General features: G+C 44.4%; 1 protein-coding gene across 9 annotated transcripts in view; it reads left to right on the top strand.

Annotated features, from left to right (window-relative positions):
• The window catches only part of RREB1 (ras responsive element binding protein 1), a 144,832-nt gene that overhangs the window by 57,548 nt on the left and 64,676 nt on the right, over positions 1-22,608 (top strand). For all 9 annotated transcript variants that reach the window (XM_068162987.1, XM_068162992.1, XM_068162994.1 and 6 more), the window contains 4 exons: positions 6,536-6,655; positions 7,961-8,163; positions 15,680-15,769; positions 17,106-17,269. In XM_068162987.1, coding sequence (XP_068019088.1) covers positions 6,536-6,655; positions 7,961-8,163; positions 15,680-15,769; positions 17,106-17,269 — 577 coding nt within the window. The remainder of the gene's footprint in view (positions 1-6,535; positions 6,656-7,960; positions 8,164-15,679; positions 15,770-17,105; positions 17,270-22,608) is intronic.

The raw sequence follows: 22,608 nt of genomic DNA, 5'->3' as shown, positions 1-22,608 counted from the left end.
ATCTCAGTGTCCTTTTGGCTCAAGTAAACTCTCAACACAGACTGCAGTTTGGTGACAAAGGCTTCCTGGAGGGCCAGGTGCTCACTCACAAGCTCATAGGAACAGCAAGGATGAGGAACAGCTAGCTCATGGATACTTCTTAAGTTAAGAGGGAAGGAGGGCCAAGTCTTTAGAAAGATCTCAAAATTAATCGGGAGCTGTGAACTCATCATCACTTGAGCCAAAATGTGGCCACAGGTTATTGCAGCTCTTGCAATGCTGTGTGTTCTGCGTGGCACTACTGTCCCCAAGGATGGCAGTGTTTGTTGGGAGCTTGGGGCAGGCTTGGATCGAACCCTCTGAGGTGCAGATAGATACCAGGGCTTTCCTGTTGGGAGTACTGGGTTTTGCTTTCACTCTCAAAGGTGGCACAGCATGTGCCTCATGTCTCCTTTTATAGCCTGGCACAACCGCAGCCTCCTGCATGAGGGCTGTTCCCACAGCACACAGCACTTGCAAACGGAGCACACGTGGGTCCCCTGCTCATTAGCAAATGGAGCACAGGGCCAAGAGGATTGATGCTATGTACTTTATATTAATTTTTTTTCATCAAGGCTGCCTGGTATCTCCAGACATTGCTGTAAAACAGTTGGTACTGCATTGGTAGAGCTTCCTTGTTTTCAGTGTATTACATCAACGTAATACCAGAATATCATGGTGAATCAGACCTGTTGTTCACTTAAGGCATTAACTAAGTTCAAATTCTTTATGGAGAGATGCACTTGGGTCATCTAAGCCAAAGTCCTGGAGACTGTTAGTGGTCTGTAAGCCATCAGAAGGTGATTTTCAAAACCTTCATAAAAACTGAGCGTAGATGTGTAGCCCATCATGCAAGCAAGGAAATAAATCAGGAGGGGTAAATATGTTTTAATATTTAAAATTTAGTTTGTCAAGTGTTGTAGCAACACCAAGCAAAGCAGTCTGGAAGTGTGAGGGTTGTCTTGTTCTTCTTTGGTGCCACTTCCTCTGCTTCATCCTCAAAGGAGAAGGTGGTCCCTAGCTCAGTTTTAAAGCATGGCCAAGAGTATGTGCCTCACTTGTTTGTTCTGTGTCTTGTATTAGGCAAGAAAAGGCACATGGGTGTTGGGGATTTATAGGATTACTTTAGGAAGCAAAGTATTTTATGTGGCAGCAAAGTATTACGTGTGCGCTAACGCAGGTAACACAATCGCATCGCTAATGGCTCAGAGATGGGTCGTCTGTCTTCTAGTGCTCAGAGAGCACCTTTCAAGAAGGGTTGTTTCTTTTGGTTGTTGCCTTTGAGAGGTTTTGTTTGGTTTGGTTTTTTTTCCTAGAGGAAAGCATTAGTTACAGGTACAAGTTCAAAACCTTTGGGGTAACATTCTTCCTTTTTGCCAAATGCTGAGTGAAAGAATACCAACTAGTTCCTCTCACGACACTGTCTTTGTCTTTATGCTTGTCTTCCTTTTCATTCTCATCTTTCTTTTTGTGCTTGTCTTCCTCTCCCCATAGGCGGCTCTGTACTGGTGCTCCAGCAGTGGTGACAGTGAGGTGACGCTGCCAGTATAATTCTCTGCCTTTGGGGTGCTGAGTCAGCACCAGCGCTTCAGTAGCAAGGGCAGAGTTGGTATTAGAAAGGTCAATCAGGAAAACTCCTTTTTTATTTTGTTTTCCTTTGCCTTGAGGCAGTGTTTCGGATAGCATTAACCCTTTTCTCTTCCAGCACAACACCTTTTCACCACCCTCTTCCCTTCCTCCCAGTTTTGATGCAGAATCACATTCAAAATGTAGCATGGGTGACTGAGTGCCTCTCTTGGGATGAGAGTCACCATTTGTGCCTGGAAGTGTCACTATGTACTCTGGGAGCAAAATCTACTCTATGTAGAAGGGTTAGTAGGAGCATGTTGTAGCACTTCTTAGGTATTATAATCTCAAGGGTAAACGGTAAACTTTGTTTATTCAAATGTGATATCCCTCTTTGAAGTTCTGTTCTCATCTAAATTTGTACATGAGAAGGTCTGGCCTTCATTTAAATGATCCTTGGGGATTTTTCTACAAGTTAGGAAAAAAAAAACCCAAAACACCAATGGGAAAGCTTTCAGTAAGATTGCTAAGATGGAAATGATGACTATGGCTCAGGATTCCTGTCTGGGCCTCGCGGGAAGAAGTGGTTTGAAACGCATGCGCACATTGCTACAACTATCATTTGTTTGCCCTGTTTCTCCTTCTCTCTCCCCATGTTCTGATGCTACATACTATGGCATGTTTAATGAAACCAATAAAAGTATTTGGCTCAGAGTGTTAATCTTCCCCTAGCCCAATTAGCATATAGCTTCTACTTTAACATTAATGTGGACTTTTCTTTTGAAAGTCAGAATAATGAGCAGCTTTGTGCTACACACCAGGTTTTCCCCCTCTGTGAAGGTATTGTGTGTTTCTTCCTATCTATTCCAAAGGGAGACCTCACATGCAAAAGACAGTTGAGCAAACTGGAGCAGGGACTTGTACCAGCTCTCAGGGTCTGGGATGTGTCACTCCATGCTGGTGTAGCTGCCCCTCAACAGCAAGTCAAGTGACTATGACTCTGAAGACTCATCATTTCTTCTCCTTTCTTCTTCCTTCCCGTGGCCCATGTTCTCCATTTTCCTTCATCCGTGATGCTCCTCACTAGAAGCAGCAGCTGTAAATGTTGACAGTGGTCTGAGCTTAAGAAAATTAAATACACATAAGAGAAGGGGGGAAGTAACTGTTAATGGGCTTAGCTTTAACGTACAGTAGAGTCACACTTTATCCCAGAGGAGGAAATAGGTCTAGCAAGTGTCTTCCTGTACAGACTGCATGGGAAGTAACAATGTTGTTTGCTTTTTATTTAAGCTCTCTGCTTTCTCAGTGAATCTCCCTGACTTAGCTGGTGCTGTGGGACATCAGGGTGGACCTCTGGCAGAAACAGGAGCTTAAAGGCCCTTTGGGTTCTAATGTGAAACTGTGTTTGCCCCAGTGTCATGGTTTCAGCAGCATAATCAAACAGAGGCCACACAAGACCCAGGTCTCAGTGTGACCGTGCAAAGAGGACTGCTGCCTTGTTTTGCTTGGTCCCATGTCCCACTCACCTTGTGTCAGCACTCTCACTGTGGTGCTTGCTCTCTGCTTTTCCTCCTTTTCACAGAGGATCACTGTGACACTGGGGGGTATCTTCAGAGCAGAAGATGACTTGAATGCCTGTAACCACTTCCCTGTTTCCTAGAGGCTTGGATCTGATACTGAATGCAACCTGAGGCTGCACTGTTTGCCAGCCTATTTCCTGTTTGTCCTCTTTCCTGGAGGTCTTTGTTTTCTTTTGGGGAGAGGGAGGAAGAAGGCTCCATCAGCATGACCTCCAAACAGGGGCACTTGATGCGAGCTGAAAAGGTTTGCAGCCCTTAAGGAAGCCTGGCAGAGTGCATCTGTGCTGGTCACTGCCTGTCTGATTCCCTGAGCTTCATAGGTGCTGTGGAAATAAACCCACTTCCCCAGCATCAACAATGCATTTATTAAAAGAATAATTAAAAGAAAAAGGGGGGCAGGAAAAAAAAAAAGCTGCCAGAGAAACCTCTCAGTGTGTTCCTGCCTAAGGCTCTCTGCCATGGGTTTTCCCACAGGAAAGAGAGATTTGGCCCAGTATTCTTATTGTTTCTATATCCTACTGCAAATAGAAAGTTACGCTTTTCAAATCAGTGTGTGCTGCTTGTGCAGTTGCCTTTGTTTCAGGAGTGTATTTTCACTTCATGCAAGAGAGTGGAAGATAAATATGCAAATAAAACAATGCAACAATAGCACCTGTTTTTGCACAAATTAAGTTGTGATTCTTTTCAGCTGCTTCCAAAATAGGACATTTTCAATAATACAGAAGATGGGTTTTTGTAAGCAAGATCTGTGACTCTACATCTTCCATCCTACTAGCAGGAAGATCTTGACCTTCAGAAATAAAATAGATGTCAGTTCATAGAAATTGTGAAAGGCTGTAAAAGCCTAATACAGAGTTTGCCTCCTGAAAGAAGGACAGAGAGCAAGCTGGCAGGTGTTTCAAAACCAGGAGGTAGGCTTGATGATGTGTGTACCTCTACCTGCCTCTTTGTGATGAACACATTTTCACTCTTAGTAAAAGCAGCACAAGGACTTCTGACTCTTATTCCTCTGGAGAGCTTCTCAGCAATCTTAAAGTTACCTTGGCCAATATGGGAACTTTCACAGTGAAACAATAGATTGACTTTTTCCAGGGTGAATCAGTGGTAATACTAATGCCCTAGGTATTGACTGAAAGAGGTCTGCTTTGGAAGAGGGAGTTGTTTTGTTTTGTTTGGTTGGATTCTTTAGGAACTAAAGCACTTAATTGGCATTGTTTTCAGAGAAATCTGTCCCAATAATTTAAAGTAGTCCCTATTTTTAGTGGTACGAAGCAGGTACACCAAGCAACTTGGAAGGTTTCTATAAGCCAGTCTTGAAAATAACTCTTTTTCACTTATTCTTTTCAAAATTAAGTCAGCCACCACATAAAAGGTTATAAAAAATATCAAGGGAGGAAAAAAAAAAAACCAACCCAGCTGTGCTACTCTTGAGTAAAACAGACCCTTCTTAAAAGCAAGGTATGAGAAGTGGCTCTCTACACTCCCTGAAAGGAGGTTGTAGCAAGATGAGAGTCAGTCTCTTCTCTCAGGTAGCAACAGGACGAGAGGAAATGGCTTCAGATTGTGCCAGGGGAGGCTTAGGTTGGCTATTAGAAGAAACTTCTTCCCTCAAAGCCCTGGAGCAAGGCTGCTCAGGGAAGTGGTGAAATCACCGTCCCTGGAAGCATTCAAGAAAATGTGTAGATGTAGCATTTACAGACATGGTTTAGTGGTGGACTTGACAGTGTGGGGTTGACAGTTAGACTCAATGATCTTGGAGGTCTTTTCCAGCCTTTATGATTCTATAAAAGTAACAGCAAAGTTACAACACTTAAGGACAAACAAAGTAAAGACAAACAGATAAACAACTTGCATAATTACGGGAGAAAATAGAGTAGGCTTGGTGCTTGGCCTCACCTTGGATCAAGAAATCCCTGTGTTAGCAGGACCAGTAGTGTTTTCTTAGCAGAAAAATACAGAACAGACTAGGGGAAGTGTTACCCTGATTCATTCAAGACAGCATAGAGAACTCTTTGCCTGGTTTTGAAGATGCAGTGTTTATTAAGTTGATGTTATCCAGAGCCTTAAACACTAAGCTTAGCTGGGTCCTAGGTTTTGTTTCTAAGCCTTTGCTGGCTCACTGTGTCAGAATATCAGTGCACTGCTACCGAGAGGGTTAGTGGTTAAATGTAGGAAGCCTGAATCTGCTGCTTTGTCTGTCCCTGTGTGAAATGAGGAACTACTGCCTGACACAAGCTGGGCCCTTTCTCTTTGTCTGCCTTTTCTTGTGCACTCTAAAATGTCAGCAATTGGGAGAAGGTAGTTATTATTTGCAAATGCTGTTCAAACAACATTTGAGATGTGTTGCTTGACTGATTTGCATGTCATCCTTAAGAATATGTTGTTTTTTTTAAAGGAGGAAACTTTGCTCAAACAGTGGTTTGAGGCAGAGGGCCTCTGCTTGCAGGAAAAAAGAAAATCTGTGTTAGGTTTGCTGGACAGGATTTGGAAATCTGAGATGTTGAAATGTCTACAGTGTGTTCAGTTCCAGAGTGAAATAACTATGGGAGGTTATGAAGGTGTATTTCACCTTTAAAAATGTAGGTTTCCATGTTACAAATAACCTTTTCCAGAGGCAATCTCCACGGGCACTACAAGCAGAGATTTCCTCTTTCCTCTATGTCGATCGTTCCTCGTCACCTCTAAAATGATGTTTAACTGCCCTGTCGTTCTCCAGCCAGAACAGGCATCCTTCCTGAAACCCCAACAATAGCATGATAAGTTTGTGGTTCAAGAAGGGGGGGGGGGGGGGGGGGGGAGAGAAATTCTGTCAGCAGCTACAATGGTTGCTTATGTCTTCAGCTCATCTGGAAACCTTGGGCAGTGGGTGTGAGGAATGTACCGAATGGTCCCAGAAACCCCAGTAGTTATTTCACCACTGCCAGAAGGAAGAAAAAGGTCACCATGAATACATGTATTGGAGGAAATGTTAATCCTCCAAGAAGGGAAGGGGGAGGAGTGTTTGTATGAAATTGGATGACTTAAATTTTCTAGCTGTAGAATATTCTCCCAACTTCTCATCCAAATGTCATTACCACTGGTGATGTGCTAGCTTGCTCTTTCCTCTCCCTCATCTCATTTTGATGGTTGAATACTGGGGACCAAGCCAATAAGGGTTTCCTTTCTTTGTTTGCCCAGGTTTCACCAGTAGCATCTAGCAGCCCCGTGCCCAGCCACTGGTGGGAGTGGATACTTGGCTGCACTGGCACAGTTGAGGTGCTTCTGTCCAGTCAGGAGAGCCATCAAACTAAAGGATTGTAGACTTTTATTTTGCTAAAATGGCTTCCAGAAAAATTGACTCCTTTTCTCTTTTTCCCTTCTGTCTCATGCAGTGCTAGAGGGTGCTGCTGAAGAAGAGGCTGAAGAGCCAGACGCTACTGTACGTACTACACTAAGTGAGGAGACCAGCAACCAAGAAAAAAGCTGCAGTCAATCAGGGAATAACAATGAAGGTAACTAGCTTTGGGTGGCTGTAATGAGGACATTGATTGAGGCTTGTAGAAACATTTCTTAACTGTCCATACCCCTTATTTGTATGAAGAGGGTTAGATGCACTGAGCATGAGCACTGGTGCATAGATTTCTTTCCCCATCCCTAAGCTTTTTCTGTCTGAAAAGTATGGGATAGGTTGAGCAGAAGCATGGGCACATACTTACCTACCACTGCAGGCTTCCAAACTAAGTTTTTCCTTGCTCCCAGTAACTTGGCACCACATTACTTAGCCTCAAAAAAACACGTGCTGATAATGCTCAGACTGATGCAGAGATAAATGTGTTCCTCTTTGTTCACCCTCACATCCTCTGGTGTTACGGTGATTTTTCTCACAAGTCATATTAGGATTCTATGCTTTCCACCAGAAGTGACAGTAGATTTACAGGGTGCTCCTTTTTGTTTGGAAGCCTTCTTTAGGGGAAAAGGATTGTTTAGTCTGAAAGTGTTTTGCTTATCAGACCTGTAAAGATGAACGTTGAAGGCCTTACCTGTGTGCTCAACATGGTATGTTGAGAAAGCAGAGGTGAGATTTTAGGTGTGTTTCAAATTTGATATCTGTCTGAGGCAGGAGCATCTCTGCTACATACAGAATGTGGTGCAGAAGTCTGAACCTGATCAGCTTTAGCTGTGACATTAATTGTAAATGTAATATGTGCTCCATGGACTAACCTGGCTTGGTAGACCAGAAAGAAAAAAATAATTCACACATACTATCTGTGGCAGTAAAGAGACATTTGGAGGGGATTTGGAGGTTTGTTTTGGTTGGATGTTTGCTAATTTAGCTTATTCTGCATACAGAGCTGGTTTAAGCTGGGCTAGAAAGAGAACCCAGTACCCTACACTGTGTTTCTAATGCCTTAATTGTGCAGTTCTGCTCACAGCACGTGCTTGCTTGAATGGTTTCGCTCGCCAGAGCATGCATTCATCAGTACTGCTCTACTAGTTCATGGTGATTACAAGGTACCATGAAAACACCATTTTACAGTAAGAGAGTTTCAGGTAAACGACTCTGTAAGCCCCATACTGAATTAAGGTTCAAAAATGAGGAGAATGTTAGTGTCCTATGAGAAGTGTACACCTTCTATGCATTCCAGTACCAGAAACTTTTCCTGTCACAAGAATTCCAGTTATCATGGGATGCTGCCTGTGTTCTGTGGTGAATCAGCAGTGTGATGAGTTAGAGGCAACTGAAATTACTGTGATTTGGTTGGTTGGGTTGGGGTGTGTTTGGCAACTCCTATTTGTGTTTTTGGTTTTAATTCTAGAGAAGCAGCTGGAAAGCTTAAACAGCTACAAGGCATCACCAAGTTCACCAAACAGTTTGGACGGACCAGACTTGTCCTCCATTGATGCCATGATGTCAGCAGTGATGAATGTGGGGAAGATTGCTGAAAATGGCGGGAACTCTCAAAATGTCAAATCCCCCACAAAGTCTCCTGCACCAAACCGGATTGGCAGGAGGAACCAGGTACGTTTCTACGTGCAGGGAGGGTAAAGGGGATGCGAGCAGCTGCATGGGAAGCGCTAGGGCGGAATCGTATTTCTCTGATTGCTTTGCCTTTTTTCTTCAGCCGGAATTTCTTGCCTCTGTCATTGCTCCTCAGTGTGTCTTTTCTAGTGGCTCTCCAGAAAACTGGGAGTCAGAGGTGTCCACTCACTTGGACACAGATGTAAAATGTGCAAGCATGAGCTCTAACGTCCTACAATGATGAGCTCATCTACCAGATGCCAGTAGCAGTGGCCAGACACCTCAGAACTGCTGCTTCTTCTCTGCTGCATCTTCTCTCCTGGCTCTTTCATTCACCTCATGAAACTAGGAGAAAAGAAGTAGTTCAGAGAGGAGCAGAGCAGTGTGGCAGAGGGGGCTTGGGTTGCCTTTTGTGTGGGACCCCTTGTGAGGTGTATGTGAATATCACATCTCCAGAGGAGATCCAAGTGATTTAAGGTTAAAGGCGGTGTTAGAATTAAACATCCATCAGGACACTCAGTACACATGTGTGGTGTAAGGTGCCCTTACTTCATTGTTAGTAAAACAATGAAGAATGATTGCAGATGCTTTGTACACATCTCAGAGAGCAAATACCTGTAGCTTTTATCAGGCTATTTTTTCCGTTTACCAGTTGATGGCACCAGTTGATAGTAACATTTATCTAAACAAGTAAAAGGACAGAGTTGTATCAATTAAAGCTGGGACTATTTTTTTTCTCCTCCTGCTGAGCCAAACCCAATAGAAGTGCTGCAGATCATCAAGAAATACCCTAAATCCCTGTGTCCACTTGACTGTAGAGCTTGTCTGGATCACAGGATGCTAGGGGTTGGAAGGAACCTCTGGAGATCTTCAAGTCCAACCCCCCTGCCGGGGCACAGAGAATTTATAAATGAACCAATCTGCAGCAGGGACCAGAAAGGTTGCAAGGCACGGCTTGTGATGTCCCTATAGTAGCTTATTAATAGCTTGCCGAGTAGCTGCGCAGTTGACAGACTTACGACTTGTCTTGGATTTTTTTTGCTTGACAGGAGTTAAAAGCCATTCACTGTCAAGATTCTTAAATGGAGAGTCTGGGCAGTGTACAGGCAACTATGTGGGATTTTACTGTCTAGCACCTGCAGTGCTCCCACTCCAGGGCTGCCCTGATCCCTTGTTTTCATCATGTGAAGTGAGGCACCGGAGTTGAGGCCAGTGGCAGTGGCAGTGCTGTTACACAGCTGTCCTCCAGGACACCATGTGGCTTGGCTTCAGGGAAGTTTGTTAAGCACTGGTGACCTTTATTCCACCTGATATTTCGATGGGCATTGAATCAAAGGAAGCTTGAGAGTAAATGTGACAGGATTAAGAGGGATTCTTACAGCATAAAAATAAACAAATACATTGAAAACATAGAAAGTAGTGTGACCAGCAGGATCAGGAAAGGGATTGTTCCCCTTTACTTGACACTAGTGAGGCTACGCCTTGAGTACTGTGTTTAGTTTTTGGCCCCTCACTGCAAAAAGGACACTGAGGTACTGGAGCAGGTCCAGAGAAGGGCAATGAAGTTGACAAAGGGTCTGGAGAACAGGGCTGGTGTTGAGTGGCTGAGGGAAGCAGGGTTGTTTATGCTGGAGGAATGGAGGGTCAGGCAAGACCTTCTTGCTCTCTACAGCTTCCTGAAAGGAAGTTGGAGCAAGGCGGGTGTTGCTCTCTTCTCCCTAGGAACAAGTGATAGGACAAGAGGAGTTGTACCGGGGGAGTTTTAAGTTGGATGTTAGAAGAAACTTCTTCACTCAAAAGGTTCTCAAACACTGGAATGGGGTCCCCAAAGAGTTAGTTGAATCTTCATCTGTGATAGGACAAGGGGCAGTGGATGTAAACTATAGCACAGGAAGTTCCACTTCAACATGAAGAAAAACTTCTTTACTGTAAGGGTCATAGGGCACTGGAACAGGGTCCCCAGAGAGGTTGTGGAGTCTCCTTCTCTGGAGACTTTCAAGACCCATCTGGATGAATTCCTGTGCAACCCACGCTAGATTATATGGTCCTGCTCTGGCAGGGAGGTTGGACTTGAAGATCTCCAGTGATTGCTTCCAAACCCTATCATCCTGTGATGCTGTGATCCATCCCTTGAGAATTTTTGAAAGATGCAGAGATGTGGTGCAGAGGGACATGGTTTAGCCTCAGCTTGGTAGAATCAGATAATGGTTGGACTTGATCTTATAAGCCTTTTCCAACCAAAAGGATTCAGTGATTCTAAATAGCTTATTTGTTTCTGGGCTGAAAGATCATTATTGCCAGAGGGGCAAATGGCTGCATTACTGAGAAAATAGAAGTGAGATGTGAGATATTAAGTGGGAATCAGTCTGGTCAGCAGCCTCTAATACAACGAGTTTCCACTTCCAGCAAAGCAGAATGAAAGCGCTGAATTGTTTCAGTGTGTAGCAGTGCACAGCTTATGGATTCTGGTCAGAATGTGCCCCTTATTATAATATTTAAAGGATAATAACAGTTAAGCTAGTTTTCTGGGTCTGACTGCTGTTTCTCATGAGTTGGCAGCAAAATGTTTTGCCCTGAACCTTTGTCCCAAAGTCTATGGTTCTCTTTATAACACTGACTTTATCTTGGCTCTAGTCTACCCATAGTCTAATAAACATGTTCTCACATCAGGCAGCATCCACTTTAACTTCTCGTTTGCTTTGCTTGTGAAGAACATGAAAATTGTGACAAGGGTGTTTGTTTGAGCTGCAAAGAAAAAAAAACCAGACTTACAGCAGAACTCTAAACACATTTGCCATCAGCTGAAGGAAGAGCTGTGGTGCTTACTAAAGGGAGTAGCTAACAAATTAGCTGCTAATTTCCTCTTTCAGTTCAGGAAGTGTGTTTTCGTCAGCTTACTTCCAGTGGAGGAGCTGAATGCTGCGTGTTAAACTCGCAAGTGGGGCTGCTTTTGTGATTGGGATGCCGATGGCTTTGGGTCTGAACTGGGTCAGTCAACAGCATTCCCGTTGGAGCTACCCTGGATTTGCTTGAGCTGTGTTACGGTATGCGGTGTGTACCCTGGGTTACCGCTGGAGAAAGTTTGGGTTTTAGTTAATAATCAACCCCAGATTCAATACTAATCAACTCTGGCTGAGCTGTAGTGTGTTTCTGAGCTTTGCTTCAAGGTGAACCAGTAATTACTCTATCTTCTGTTAATTTGCTGTTTTGAAGAGTAGGCAGAAAAGCAGGCTTGGAAGCAATCAACTACATCATGTAGAACTGCAGGGTTGTTGTTTTTTGGGGGGGGTGGTGGAGAGAAACCCCCAGCAAGTAGGTTGATAATTTCACAGAAATAGCCCAGGGATTAAACACCATCTAAACTGTCTGCACAGCTGCATGGATTTTCCTGGTGGCATAGTGTGTTTGTTCTCTGTCCTGAGAACTTGTGTAGGGTTGCAGCATGATTTGAGGTGAAAATTACTCCACAGACAGGTTGCTGCATCTCTTTGGAGAGAAGGACCTGGGAGTGCTGGTGAACAATAATTTCACTGTGAGCCAGCGGTATGCCCTTGTGGCCAAAGTGGCCAAGGGTATTCTGGGATGCACTACAGAGAGTTTGACCAGGAGGTCAAGGGTGGTTCTCCTCCTTCTCTACTCTGCCCTAGCAACACTGGACCTGGAGTATTGCATTCAGTTCTGGGCTCCCCAGTATGAGAAGGACTACTGGAGATAGTCCAATGGAGGGACACGAAGATGATTCATTGAATCATAAAATGGTTTGGATTGGAAGGGACCTTAAAGATCATGTAGTTTCAACCTCTGTGCCATGGGCAGGGACATCTTCTACTAGACCAGGTTGCTCAAGGTACCTGTCCAACCTGGCCTTGAGCACTTTCAGGGAAGGGGCAACCACAACTTCCCTGGGCAAGATGTTCCAGTGTCTCACCACCCTCACTGTAAAGAATTTCATCCTAATACCCATCTGAAATCTACCCTCTTCCAGCTTAAAGCCATTGCCCCTTGTCCCATCACTACAAGCCCTTGTAAAAAGTCCCTCCCCAGTTTTCTTGTTTCCCTTTATGTCCCTAGCCAAATTTAATTCTCTCTGTTTTAGCTTTCCAAACCTGTTCTCTGGCTGCTTGGACAACTTTTGCAATCCTCCCAGTTCAGACTGTTCTTGCTTCCACTCCCTGTGGAATGTTTTTTTTTGTTTCCAAAGTAAGTCCAGGAGCACCTTGTCCATCCAGGCCAGCCTCCTGGCATTCTTGCCTGCCACCTTCTTTCTTGGGATGCACTGCTCCTGGGCATGGAGGAGATGGTCCTTGAGTATTGACCAGCTTTCTTGAGCCTCTCTTTACTCCAGGACTTTATCCCTTGGCACTCAGCCAAGCAGATCCCTGAAGAGAATGAAGTCTGCTCTCTTGAAGTCCAGAGTAGTGAGCTTGCTTCACAATCTCTTTGAAGCCTTGAGGATCTTAAACTCTATGATTTCATACTCACTACAGCCAAGGCTGCCCATAAGTTTCACATCACTCACCAGCCCCTCCTTGTTGATGAGGACAAGGTCCATCATAGCACCTTTCCTTGTGGGTTCATTTACCACTTGGAGGAGGAAGTCATCAACAGTGCATTCCAGGAACCTCTTAGATTGCCAGTGGCCTGCTGTGTTGTCCTCCCAACAGATATAAAGGTGGTTGGAATCTTCCATAAAGACCAGGGCTTGTCAATATGAAGCTGGTCTTAGCTGTTTATAGAGGGCTTCATCCCTGTCTTCGTGTTTAGGTGGCTTGTATCAGATCCCACTATGATGTCTACTTCCTTTGCCTTCCCTTTAACCCTCACCCATAAGCTCTTTGTCAGCTCTTCATCCATCCCCAGGTCCATCTCCATGGACTCCACTTGGTCATTAATGTACAGTGCAACACACCCTCCCCTCGTCCACTGCCTGTTTTTCCTGAAGAGCTTGTAACTGTCTGTTCCTGTGCTCCAGCTGTGAGAGCCATCCCACCACATCTCAGTGATGCCAATGACATCATAGCCCTGCGGGCATGCACACGTCTGTAACTCTCCTTGCTGGTTCTCAGTGCTGTGTGTGTTAGTGTAAAGGCATTTAAGCTGGGTTCCCTTTGAAGATGATTTACTGACTGGAGTTCCCTTACCCTGCACTTCAGGTGCTCCCTTCTCAGCATGTGATCCAGTTCCAGGCCCATGGTGTCTATTAGTCCTCCTCACTGGAGGGCTTTAAACAATTAGGGGACTGGAGCACCTGTCTTATGAGGAGAGGCTGAGAGACCTGGGGATGTATACCCTGGAAAAGAGACGACTGAGAAGGGATCTTCTCAGTGCATATAAATATCTAAGGGGTGGAGCTCAAGAGAATGGGGCTGAGCTGTTTTCAGTAGTGCCTGGTGATTGGACAAGGGACAGTGGGTACAAACTGGAACACAGGAGATTTCACTTGAACTTGAGGAAAAATGTCTTTCTTTGGGGAGGATCAGAGAGCTGGACCGACCAGGCTGCCCGGAGAGATTGTGGAGTCTCCTTTTATGGAGACATTGAAAACCTGCCTGAACATGTGCCTGTGCAACCTCATATAGGTGTACCTGCATTAGCAGGGGATTAGACTAGATGATCTCCAGAGGTCCCCTTCAACCCCTACCATTCTGTGAGTCTGTGAAAATTAAAGCTGTGTATGTTGGATGGAACGAGTGTGTAGATAAAACTGGAGAGGAAGAGTACTGGGATAATGCATTTTAGTTTTCTCAGGGTGTTCTGACTTCATCTTGTCAGCCTTTCTTCCTTGCTTTCTAACATTTTGTGTGTTAGACCTCGGCCTGTACGCGCAGCCTACAGTGATTAACTTTAGGATGGGGAGCCCTGAGATAGAGATGTGCAAGAGAAGCGGTAGAGAGGTGGGAGAACCTAATCGTTGCAGTCCAGATCCTTGCAGAAGTGAAGTCACCAAGTTTTTTGTTTACTTCAGGTGAAAAGGGAAGATGGCTTCTTTATCCATGTCCACAGGCTGCTGAAGTTAACAGAAAATGATCACAGCCCTGCTTTTGAAAACACAGCTTTAGATTTTCATAGGAAGCTCTCTTTCTCGAATCGTGTAGGAGAGAATCTTGCTTTGTTGAGCCTTAAAAAGACCTTTCTCTAACACTGTGTCTGCATCTTCCCTCATAACATGCCAAAGAATCTGTCACAGAGACTTGGGTTAGTCATTCTCAGTGTTCTTAGCAAACTCTTGTGTTGGAAAAGTGATGAGGGAAAGAATTATACAGAGAGAGGCAATACCCATTAAGTCCCTCTCATCTAAAGAGCTACTGAGAATGGGGTTTATTTTGTGCTTTTTTTTCATGGTTTTACTAATGGTACTTAAAGTAGCCAGCAAAGAGGTTGAGTAGAGCATGTCCTTTTGGCACCCTTTCCCATCAGTCATGCAGAGATGGTTTTGCACTCTTTGTCACCAGAAATCTAGCTAACAGGTGATGGATCTATCTAACTGGTGATTTGCATTGTTCTACAGAAAAGTGGGGTTTGATTTTCAGTGCCAGGCCATCTTCCTTATAATATGCAGGTGCTAGTACAGAAGCCACACCTGGGCTTCCTGGTGAGGTGGTGAAAATAACCTTTCAGTCATGCAGTAGCCATCCTTGTGAACAAGTCAGGCAATTGCCTTTGGTTCATCTGAGAGTGCCATTTTGTTTGTGGCTGAAAGAGTGGTGGCTTTGCTCAGTGTTTCAAGGGCACACTTAAATCAGGCTGAGCTCTCCGGTCCACTTTATTGTTTGTACTTGTGGTTTGACCATGGTTCCTCCTGATCCTCACCTGGGTGGAGAATAACCAGGTTCATAATGTGTTCTTTTTGAGTCACGTACACTGCTGCATTGTCACCGCTTCCTTGCTGTGATGTCATCAGATCTTGCAAGCTTGAGAAGGGTTGGGCCTGGCTGGTGTGCCTGAATGGGATGCTTCCAGGAGAAAGACAAGATGCAAAGGGAAGTGGTGTTGGTGATTCACTAAATGCCTCTCTTCTGAGTCAGCAGTGAAGCAGAACATACAGCCTCTAGAAGAGGGCACTGAGCTAGTGCCTGCCATTAGGATGGAGTGGAATATCTGAAGTCCCAACAACCTGTGCTTATTAAAGACCTTTTGAGAAAATCAGTGGCATTTGCCCACGTATTCTGGCATTGTTCCAGGAACTACTTTCTGCTCGCCTAGATTCCTCCTGGCAGTTTGAGCTGGTTGCAATAATTGCCTTCAGTTCCTGTCCTAAACTGCTACTGCTGAGGATGCATGTGCTGTTAAACCAGCTGCTGCTCTTCTGGAGTAGTTGAAACCATCCTTGTGTAGAAATTCAGAAGTTTCTGAAACTTCCTTGAGGGATCTCTCAGGATGATAAATGTGTGCATGCAAGTTATGTTAGCAGTGGTACTTTAGGATGTGTAATACTTTTAAAATCCCCTCCAGTATCAGCTTTTGAGTTGTTTCTATATCAATATTCCTTCTGATTGGTTTTGTTTTTTCCTCACAGGAAACAAAAGAAGAGAAGTCTTCCTATACCTGTCCTCTCTGTGAAAAGATTTGCACTACACAGCACCAGTTAACTATGCACATTCGTCAGGTACGTGGAGTACAGGCTCTCGATTCCTGACTTTGTTATTAAATGTCTGGCTTGCATTTTGCTGTGGTGAAAAAAAACATGTGCAAACCAGAAACGCTTTCTTTATAACTTTATTCAATTGTTTTGCCTTTTCTTTTTTTTTTTAGCCTCCTGTGCTTGTATTTTCTTAAAAAGAAAACAAAACACACGAAACAAAACACAAAAACCCAGCCCAAAGTGGGATATTTTCCTCCCTTCCTTCCCCAACACTTTCCCCCCACCCATATCACAGTGACTCCAACAAGGATGTATGTCCTGTTGTGCATAGCTTAAGGAGTCCCAGGGATCTGGATGAACGTCATGAGGCCTTGAGTACAGATCTCTTCACTGGTCATGCAAGTTAAGAAAGAGGAAGACAACGTTTTTCAATCATCTCAGCGTAGAAGAGTGTCTCAGGATGTAACAGTTTGAGGAGGCAGAATAAGAAATACACTTTTTTTTAATAGATTGTGCCTTTTTTTTCTGGTCAGCTACAGGCCTCTTCTTGCTCCTCTTGCAATATATGCATACTGTATAAGAAGGTTTGGCCTTTTTTCGTGTCAAGAGTTTCTGCTTTGGATGCTCAGGTTGTGGTTCACCACTCTTGAGTCTACTAGTCACTACTTCATTTTTCCCTCCTGAGCTGTAACTGTCAATTTTGTTATTTTCCAACTCTTCTGACTTTGGGTTTTTTTTAGTGCATGAAGAAATCTTCAAGTCTGAATGCAAGTAAGAAGGAGGATGGTACATACAGCACAGCAGCTAATGGCCACATTTTGGCTGTGTGTATGGCCACACAAGTCTGCATGTTCACTCAGAAGCAATTTACTTCTGTTTCCTTACCACACAGTCAGTTTGAAATTAGTATCTTTAAGGAGTATTTGTTTTTAAGTGTCTTTTCTGACATGAAGTTTGTATTTACATCCTCTTTCTGTTTGGCCCCTTAGCCAGCCCCAAACCACTGCTCAGCTTACAGTATCCCAAAGTACCTTTTGTCTGGTGGGTTGCTGCTGGGTCACTTCCTGTCCCCTTCTGCTGCACACCCAGTAGAAATGCTCATGTGGTGGGCATTGCAGGCTGTGTGGAACAGCTACTATATGAAAACAGCTGCTTGTGGTAGTGCCTTATGGAGTTAAAAATGAAGGGTGGGGGTGAAGTTGAGAGGGGAGGGCTGGGGAGGAGAGGTATATTCTGGGCCCACCTTGATATAAGGTCTCGTGCCTTTAAGTAGCTCTTTAAGATGTTTGTAGCTCTCACTAATAATTTGCTGGCACTTCAGAAAGGGCATTCAATGAACACAAATCATTGCTTTCTCTAGCATAACACTGACACTGGAGGGACAGACCATTCCTGCAGCATCTGTGGAAAGTCTCTGAGCTCAGCGAGCTCCCTTGATCGCCACATGCTGGTGCACTCAGGTGAAAGGCCTTATAAATGTTCAGTATGTGGACAGTCCTTCACCACCAATGGCAACATGCACAGGTGAGTGCTGACTATGACCCAGCAGTCTGGAAAAGAATTACAGTATAGGAGGCTGTTTTATTACCTTGAAAGGACTTGCAGGCTCACTAAAGGCACTTAATTTGGCAGAAAACATGGACTATATGTGATCTAAGAGTATGGCACGACACACATACTTATACAATGACCTGGATGCTTATGTTGTGGGGGGAAGTCAGAACTGAGAAAGGTTTTCTAGCTTGTCACACGTTACCAAGAGTTGTCCATAAGTATTGCTTTTTTGGCTTTGTTCATATTATTGTCTTGACAAATGGGATGGATTTTTCTCAGAGGACAAAAATAGATAGCCAAGCTGTACAGGAGCTTCTCATTTTGTAGCTTCAGAGTTGTGGATGCAAATGGTTGTACTGGAACATCTGTGCTGATGTTTTCTGTCGTTAGGTATCCACGTGCCATCGTGAAGATGTTTCTTCAGAATAATGGATCTTGTTTTTTAAGTGCATCCATCACTACTTGCTGTACTGCAGACAACTCCCCACACTAGAGATCTGGGAAATTCTCTGTAACCCAAGTTACTAAATGCGTGTTGTGTAGTTTCTTCCTTTGGGATGTAGCAATTTGTGCAGTTGTCAACTGGGGAAAACAAAACATTAAATCCCATGGATGTTCCTTCTCGTCTCTCATCCCCCAATCCAGGATTCATTTATTTGCATGGGTGGAACACTTCAGAGCTGATTAACTTTGTGAATTCCCACACAGCTTTAGTCCCTATATCAAAGAATTTACAGCATACAAAGAAACTGCAAGACAGGTGAGGGAATGGAATATGGCTAATAAGCAAAGTGACAAGAGTGATGGTTACAGACAGTGTGGGAGGGAAGAGATCTTGTTTCCTTGATTATTACCAGTCATTTTCCAAAGAGTGTGCTATAGGTGGACTCAAAGGGGTGATTTTGGTGACAATAGGGAAGATAACATAATGTCACGTGAAGGAAGCAATACCTTCTTTGAGCTTTGCTTATTCTATGTCATGATGTCTAGGTTAAACCGGTGAAAAGAGAGAGAAATGGCAGGGAATGCAGTTTTGTAATTCCATATTTATTTAACTTACACTTGATTAGCATTGGAAAGGATTGGACAGAGATATAAAATGAGAAGGGAAGATGCAAACAGGTTCAGAGGAGATAGGGGCCTTGGGCACTGAATAAATCACTCCTCTGACTCATCTGACCAGAGGTGTTGCCAGACTGAGTCATTACTCTGCCCGAGGAAGGCAGGGCACCTTCTTTGTTGCAGCACTGTCAGCATCCAAAGGTGAATTCCACTGCTTGGAGTCTGGAGTGGCTGGACACTAGTGGCCCACTCCTCAGTCCTAGCTGCTTGCAGGGATGGTTTGGCTTTTTGTTCACCAGGCATCTCCTCCTGCTTTCTCAGGAGCAGGAAAGGAAGACTCACCCTGAAACTTAACTCCAGGCCTGTCAGTTGTTGGTGTAGTCACCTTTGCTTTTGCAGATTTCCCTTGTAGCAACATTTACTGTGCTTTAGGAGCTAACTTGCCAGCACTGCCAGGCTCAGGGACTCGCCCAGGAGTAAGTACAGATGAGAAGATGAGAATCTGATGAGCAGATTGTTTGGTTTTAATTTTTTTTTTGCAACGAGATGTTGCTTGACGTTACCAGCGTGTAGTGATGTATTTACTGGCTGCACTAAAAAGGACCTAAATTCAATCAAGGAAAGGCTTCCTGTTAAAGGTTGATTCCATCTGATATGTTCCTGTCTGCTCTGTAAAACTCCTTGCCTAGCCCCACACCACAGCAGCTCAGTAGGAGATGGCAGAAACCTGTTCCTGAGCTTGCGGCGAGTAATCCCAGACCCGTGACAGGCAAGTTCTGAGCACCCTGAATCAGGCTGCCTTTGCCAAGGGAGGGTTTTGGTTGGCAAAATTGTGCCACCCGTTTTTTTTTTTTTCAGTGAATAACCTTTTCTTGCTGCTGTAAGAGACTGATATTGAATCCTGTTGCTGAAGTGGAAAGTGTGAATGTGGGAGTAGGCAGATGAGAAATGCAAGGTGAAATTTAGATTTGCTATCTGCTGCTATGACATGCTCGCAAGGTTTTGTCCACTGGGTGCCTCCTTCTCAAATAGGTACTTCTACTTCAAGATGGCATGAAGTGAATTCTTTCGTAGACATCTCAAATTTAGCTGTAGCATCATGTCCAGTGGCCTGCCAGTGCTGTGTCTGAATGCCTCTCGCTTCACATTCCAGACTGCTTCTGCAAGGACTTGCTGGCCAGGTCCTGTCTTGTGCATGACTCCCACAGGCCTTGGCCTGGATAACACAAGTCCCTCTTTCCCTGGTTTTGTGTGCAGTTCCTTTGTTGTTTCCTATTTTTGTGCTATACTATCTTAAGTAGTGACAGACTTATGCCCAAAGAATAGGATTTCTAACATGCCCCTGGTAGCCATGGTGGTATCCCTAGAGTGTTGCACAGTATCATTAGTACTATGTTCAGTCTTGGGGCCTTCAATACAAGAAAGACATTGAGGTGTCGGAGCAAGTCCAGAGAAGGGCAAAAAGGCTAGTGAAGGGTCTGCAAAACAGGTCTTTTCAGGAGCAGCTGAGAGAACTGGGCTTGTTTAGTCTGGAGAACAGGAGGCTTAGGGGAGACCTTCTCACTGTAAAACTACCTGAAAGGAGAATGGGGACAGGTGGGGGTCTGCCTCTTCTTCCAACTAACAAGTGAGAGGATGAGAGGAAGTGGCCTCAAGTTGCACCAAGGGAGGTTTAGGTTGGATGTTTGAATAAATTTCTTCATTGAAAGAGTGATCAAACACTGGAACAAGCTCCCCAGGGAGGTGGTTGAATCCACATCCCTGGAGGTGTTTAAAACACACAGAGGTGTGGTGCAGAGAGACATGGTTTAGCACCAGACTTGGTAGAGTTAGAGAATGGTTGGAAAGGTCTTTTCCAACCTGTGTGATCCTATTATTCTATCAGAGAGAGAAGCTGTAGGCTTGGCAGAAGGTCTTGAAAGCACTGATAAAGAATCAGCATACCCTGTGAAGGGCTGCAGGAGCCACCTGAAGTATTACTCCATTTATGTCAAGCTTGCTGCATTAGAGAGGAGTGAGAGAGGGGTTAGTCTGTCAGGGGGAAAAAATGTGTAGGCACATGCTACATACATCCACTCTTCTTTTTCTCCCCCGCTGCCTTGTCCTGGCTCTTATTTCACTGTCTATAGTTAGTTTTCAATCTAGATTTTTTAAAGACCTTTAAAGGGAAACAGTCCAATTAAATGGTTTTGTTAAGGGAAATAACTGTGCCATAGCAGTGCTTGTCACTGTTCCAGCAAAGGATGACATTTCTGATCCATTTTTCCACTTCTTGCTTCTTTGGGTTAGAAAAATATCAGTGTTACTTTCTCAAGTGCCCATTTTCTCCATTTTCTCTTTCACTTTATTAAGTGACAGCAGGCAAACACCCTCCAGAGCTTATGTGCTGTTCTGCCTGTGGGCAAAACTTTTCACTGGCCAGGCTTTTCATGAAGTGAGGCCACTCTTTTCTCTGCTCTTCTGTTCGGTGGGTAAATCCATCTGTGTTGGGAGTGTTGCATGTATTCTTCACCTCTTCAATTGATGCTGCCCTTCCTTACTCCCACAAAACGTGCAACACTTCATTTTTAAGTGAGTCATAACCTCTCACATGAAGTCCAGGTGCTTTTTGTTGTGCTCCTTGGCTTCTGGGCAGCAAGTCAACTTGAATGGGCACAGCAAACAGGGATGGAGTGGGAAGCTTCTCTTGTGCAGCACCATTCAGAAAAAAAGCGGTTAAAATCTGCTTCCTTTTCTGACCAGAGTGACTCTTGGCCAGGGTTTTCAAGAGGGAACCACGAGCCTGGGGCTCTTAGAGCTGCCTGAGCCTCCAGTGGGGTCAGTCTCTGTTGGAAAGAGCAAAGGTCTCAGTGATAACTGTGAGATCCATGAGTGTCTAGTATCAGGAACAGAAATCACTCTGCAAAAGTAGAGCTGAAGACAATGCTGAGGTTTTTTTTGCAGAGATTTCTGTTAGACCAGTATTAGAATCACAGAATTATTGAGGCTGGAATAGACCTCTGAGATCATCAGGTCCAGCCTATGACCTAACACCACCACATCCACTGGACCATGTCACTAAGTGCCACATCCAGTCTTTCACCTCCAGGGACAGCGACTCCACCACCTTCCTGGGCAGTCCATTCCAGTGTCTAATAACCCTTTCTGTGGGGAAGTGCTTCCTAAGATCCAACCTAAACCTTCCCCTGGTGCAACTTCAGGCCATGCCCTCAGGGTCTAAGTTTTGGGGGGTTAGGGAATTGTTTTCTTGTGGCATTTTAAGGATTGGGGGAAGGAGTTAGATCATATTGATTTTTGAGTTCAAAATTTATAACTGGCATGGCAAAGCAATAATCCAGTGCATAAGAAAATCTGCAGTTGAGGATGCACAGAGTCTCACACTTTTACACTGCAGATAGACACTGTTGCTTTCTCTTGGCCCCAGTAAATGGAAACTGAGTATTCTTAGATCTCCAGCAGAAGAATAAACTGCATGGAAGCGCTGAGGAGTGGGGATGGAGGTTAAGGGGTGGTGTAAAGAGTTTTCTGTAGCTCTGAAGGACCTGGGAATTTACCAACTAGTGTTTCAAATCCACATATTGCAGTTACTAAAGATTTTCCAAAGGCTTTCCATCTGGACTGTCAATGCCTCCAAAACTGTTTCCCTTGGAAGGAGGAGACTTTGCCAACAGTTCCTTTTCCATTTCCGTGACTGAGGATGGTCTGTGCCTGTCACTTTTAAATCACTTTTTCCTTCCGGCTAAGGAGACGTTCTCCATGCAATTGGAGAACGTTAATAGGACAGGAATGCCAGAAGGGAGGCAAAGAGTGACCTTCCTACCAGTTTCCAGTGAGTAGCTATTAAAGGCTGTATGGCAAGTCTGAAAAGGCTAAAGGGAAAATAGATACATTTCAGCCACAATTTCCCCAGTGTGGTAAAAGAAGCTGCAGCGTCTACAACTGATGTGCACCAGACTGAACTGGAAGTGCTCAAAGCTGCGTTGGATGGGGCTTTGAGCAGAATGGTCTAGTGTAAGGTATCCCTTCTCAGTGTAAGGTATTCCTGCTCAGTGGAAGGGGATTGGACTAAAAGTCCCTTCCAGCCCAAACCATTCAATGCTTCTGCTCCATATCTAGAAAAATTCTTTGTGATGGATTTTATTTTCATCCTACTCAGGTGTGCTGATATGATGTTTATGCACCATCTCAGGAGCAGGTCTCAAAGGTTGGGGAATTGTTTGGGGTTTATTTGGCACATGCAAAACACC

Source organism: Melanerpes formicivorus, unplaced genomic scaffold (genome assembly GCF_026170545.1).
Source record: "Melanerpes formicivorus ecotype bairdi unplaced genomic scaffold, bMelFor1.0.p_v2 SCAF_69, whole genome shotgun sequence".
Lineage (NCBI taxonomy): Eukaryota > Metazoa > Chordata > Aves > Piciformes > Picidae > Melanerpes > Melanerpes formicivorus.
Note: the sequence above shows the minus strand (reverse complement) of the source record. Positions and strands in the feature narration are given on the sequence as shown.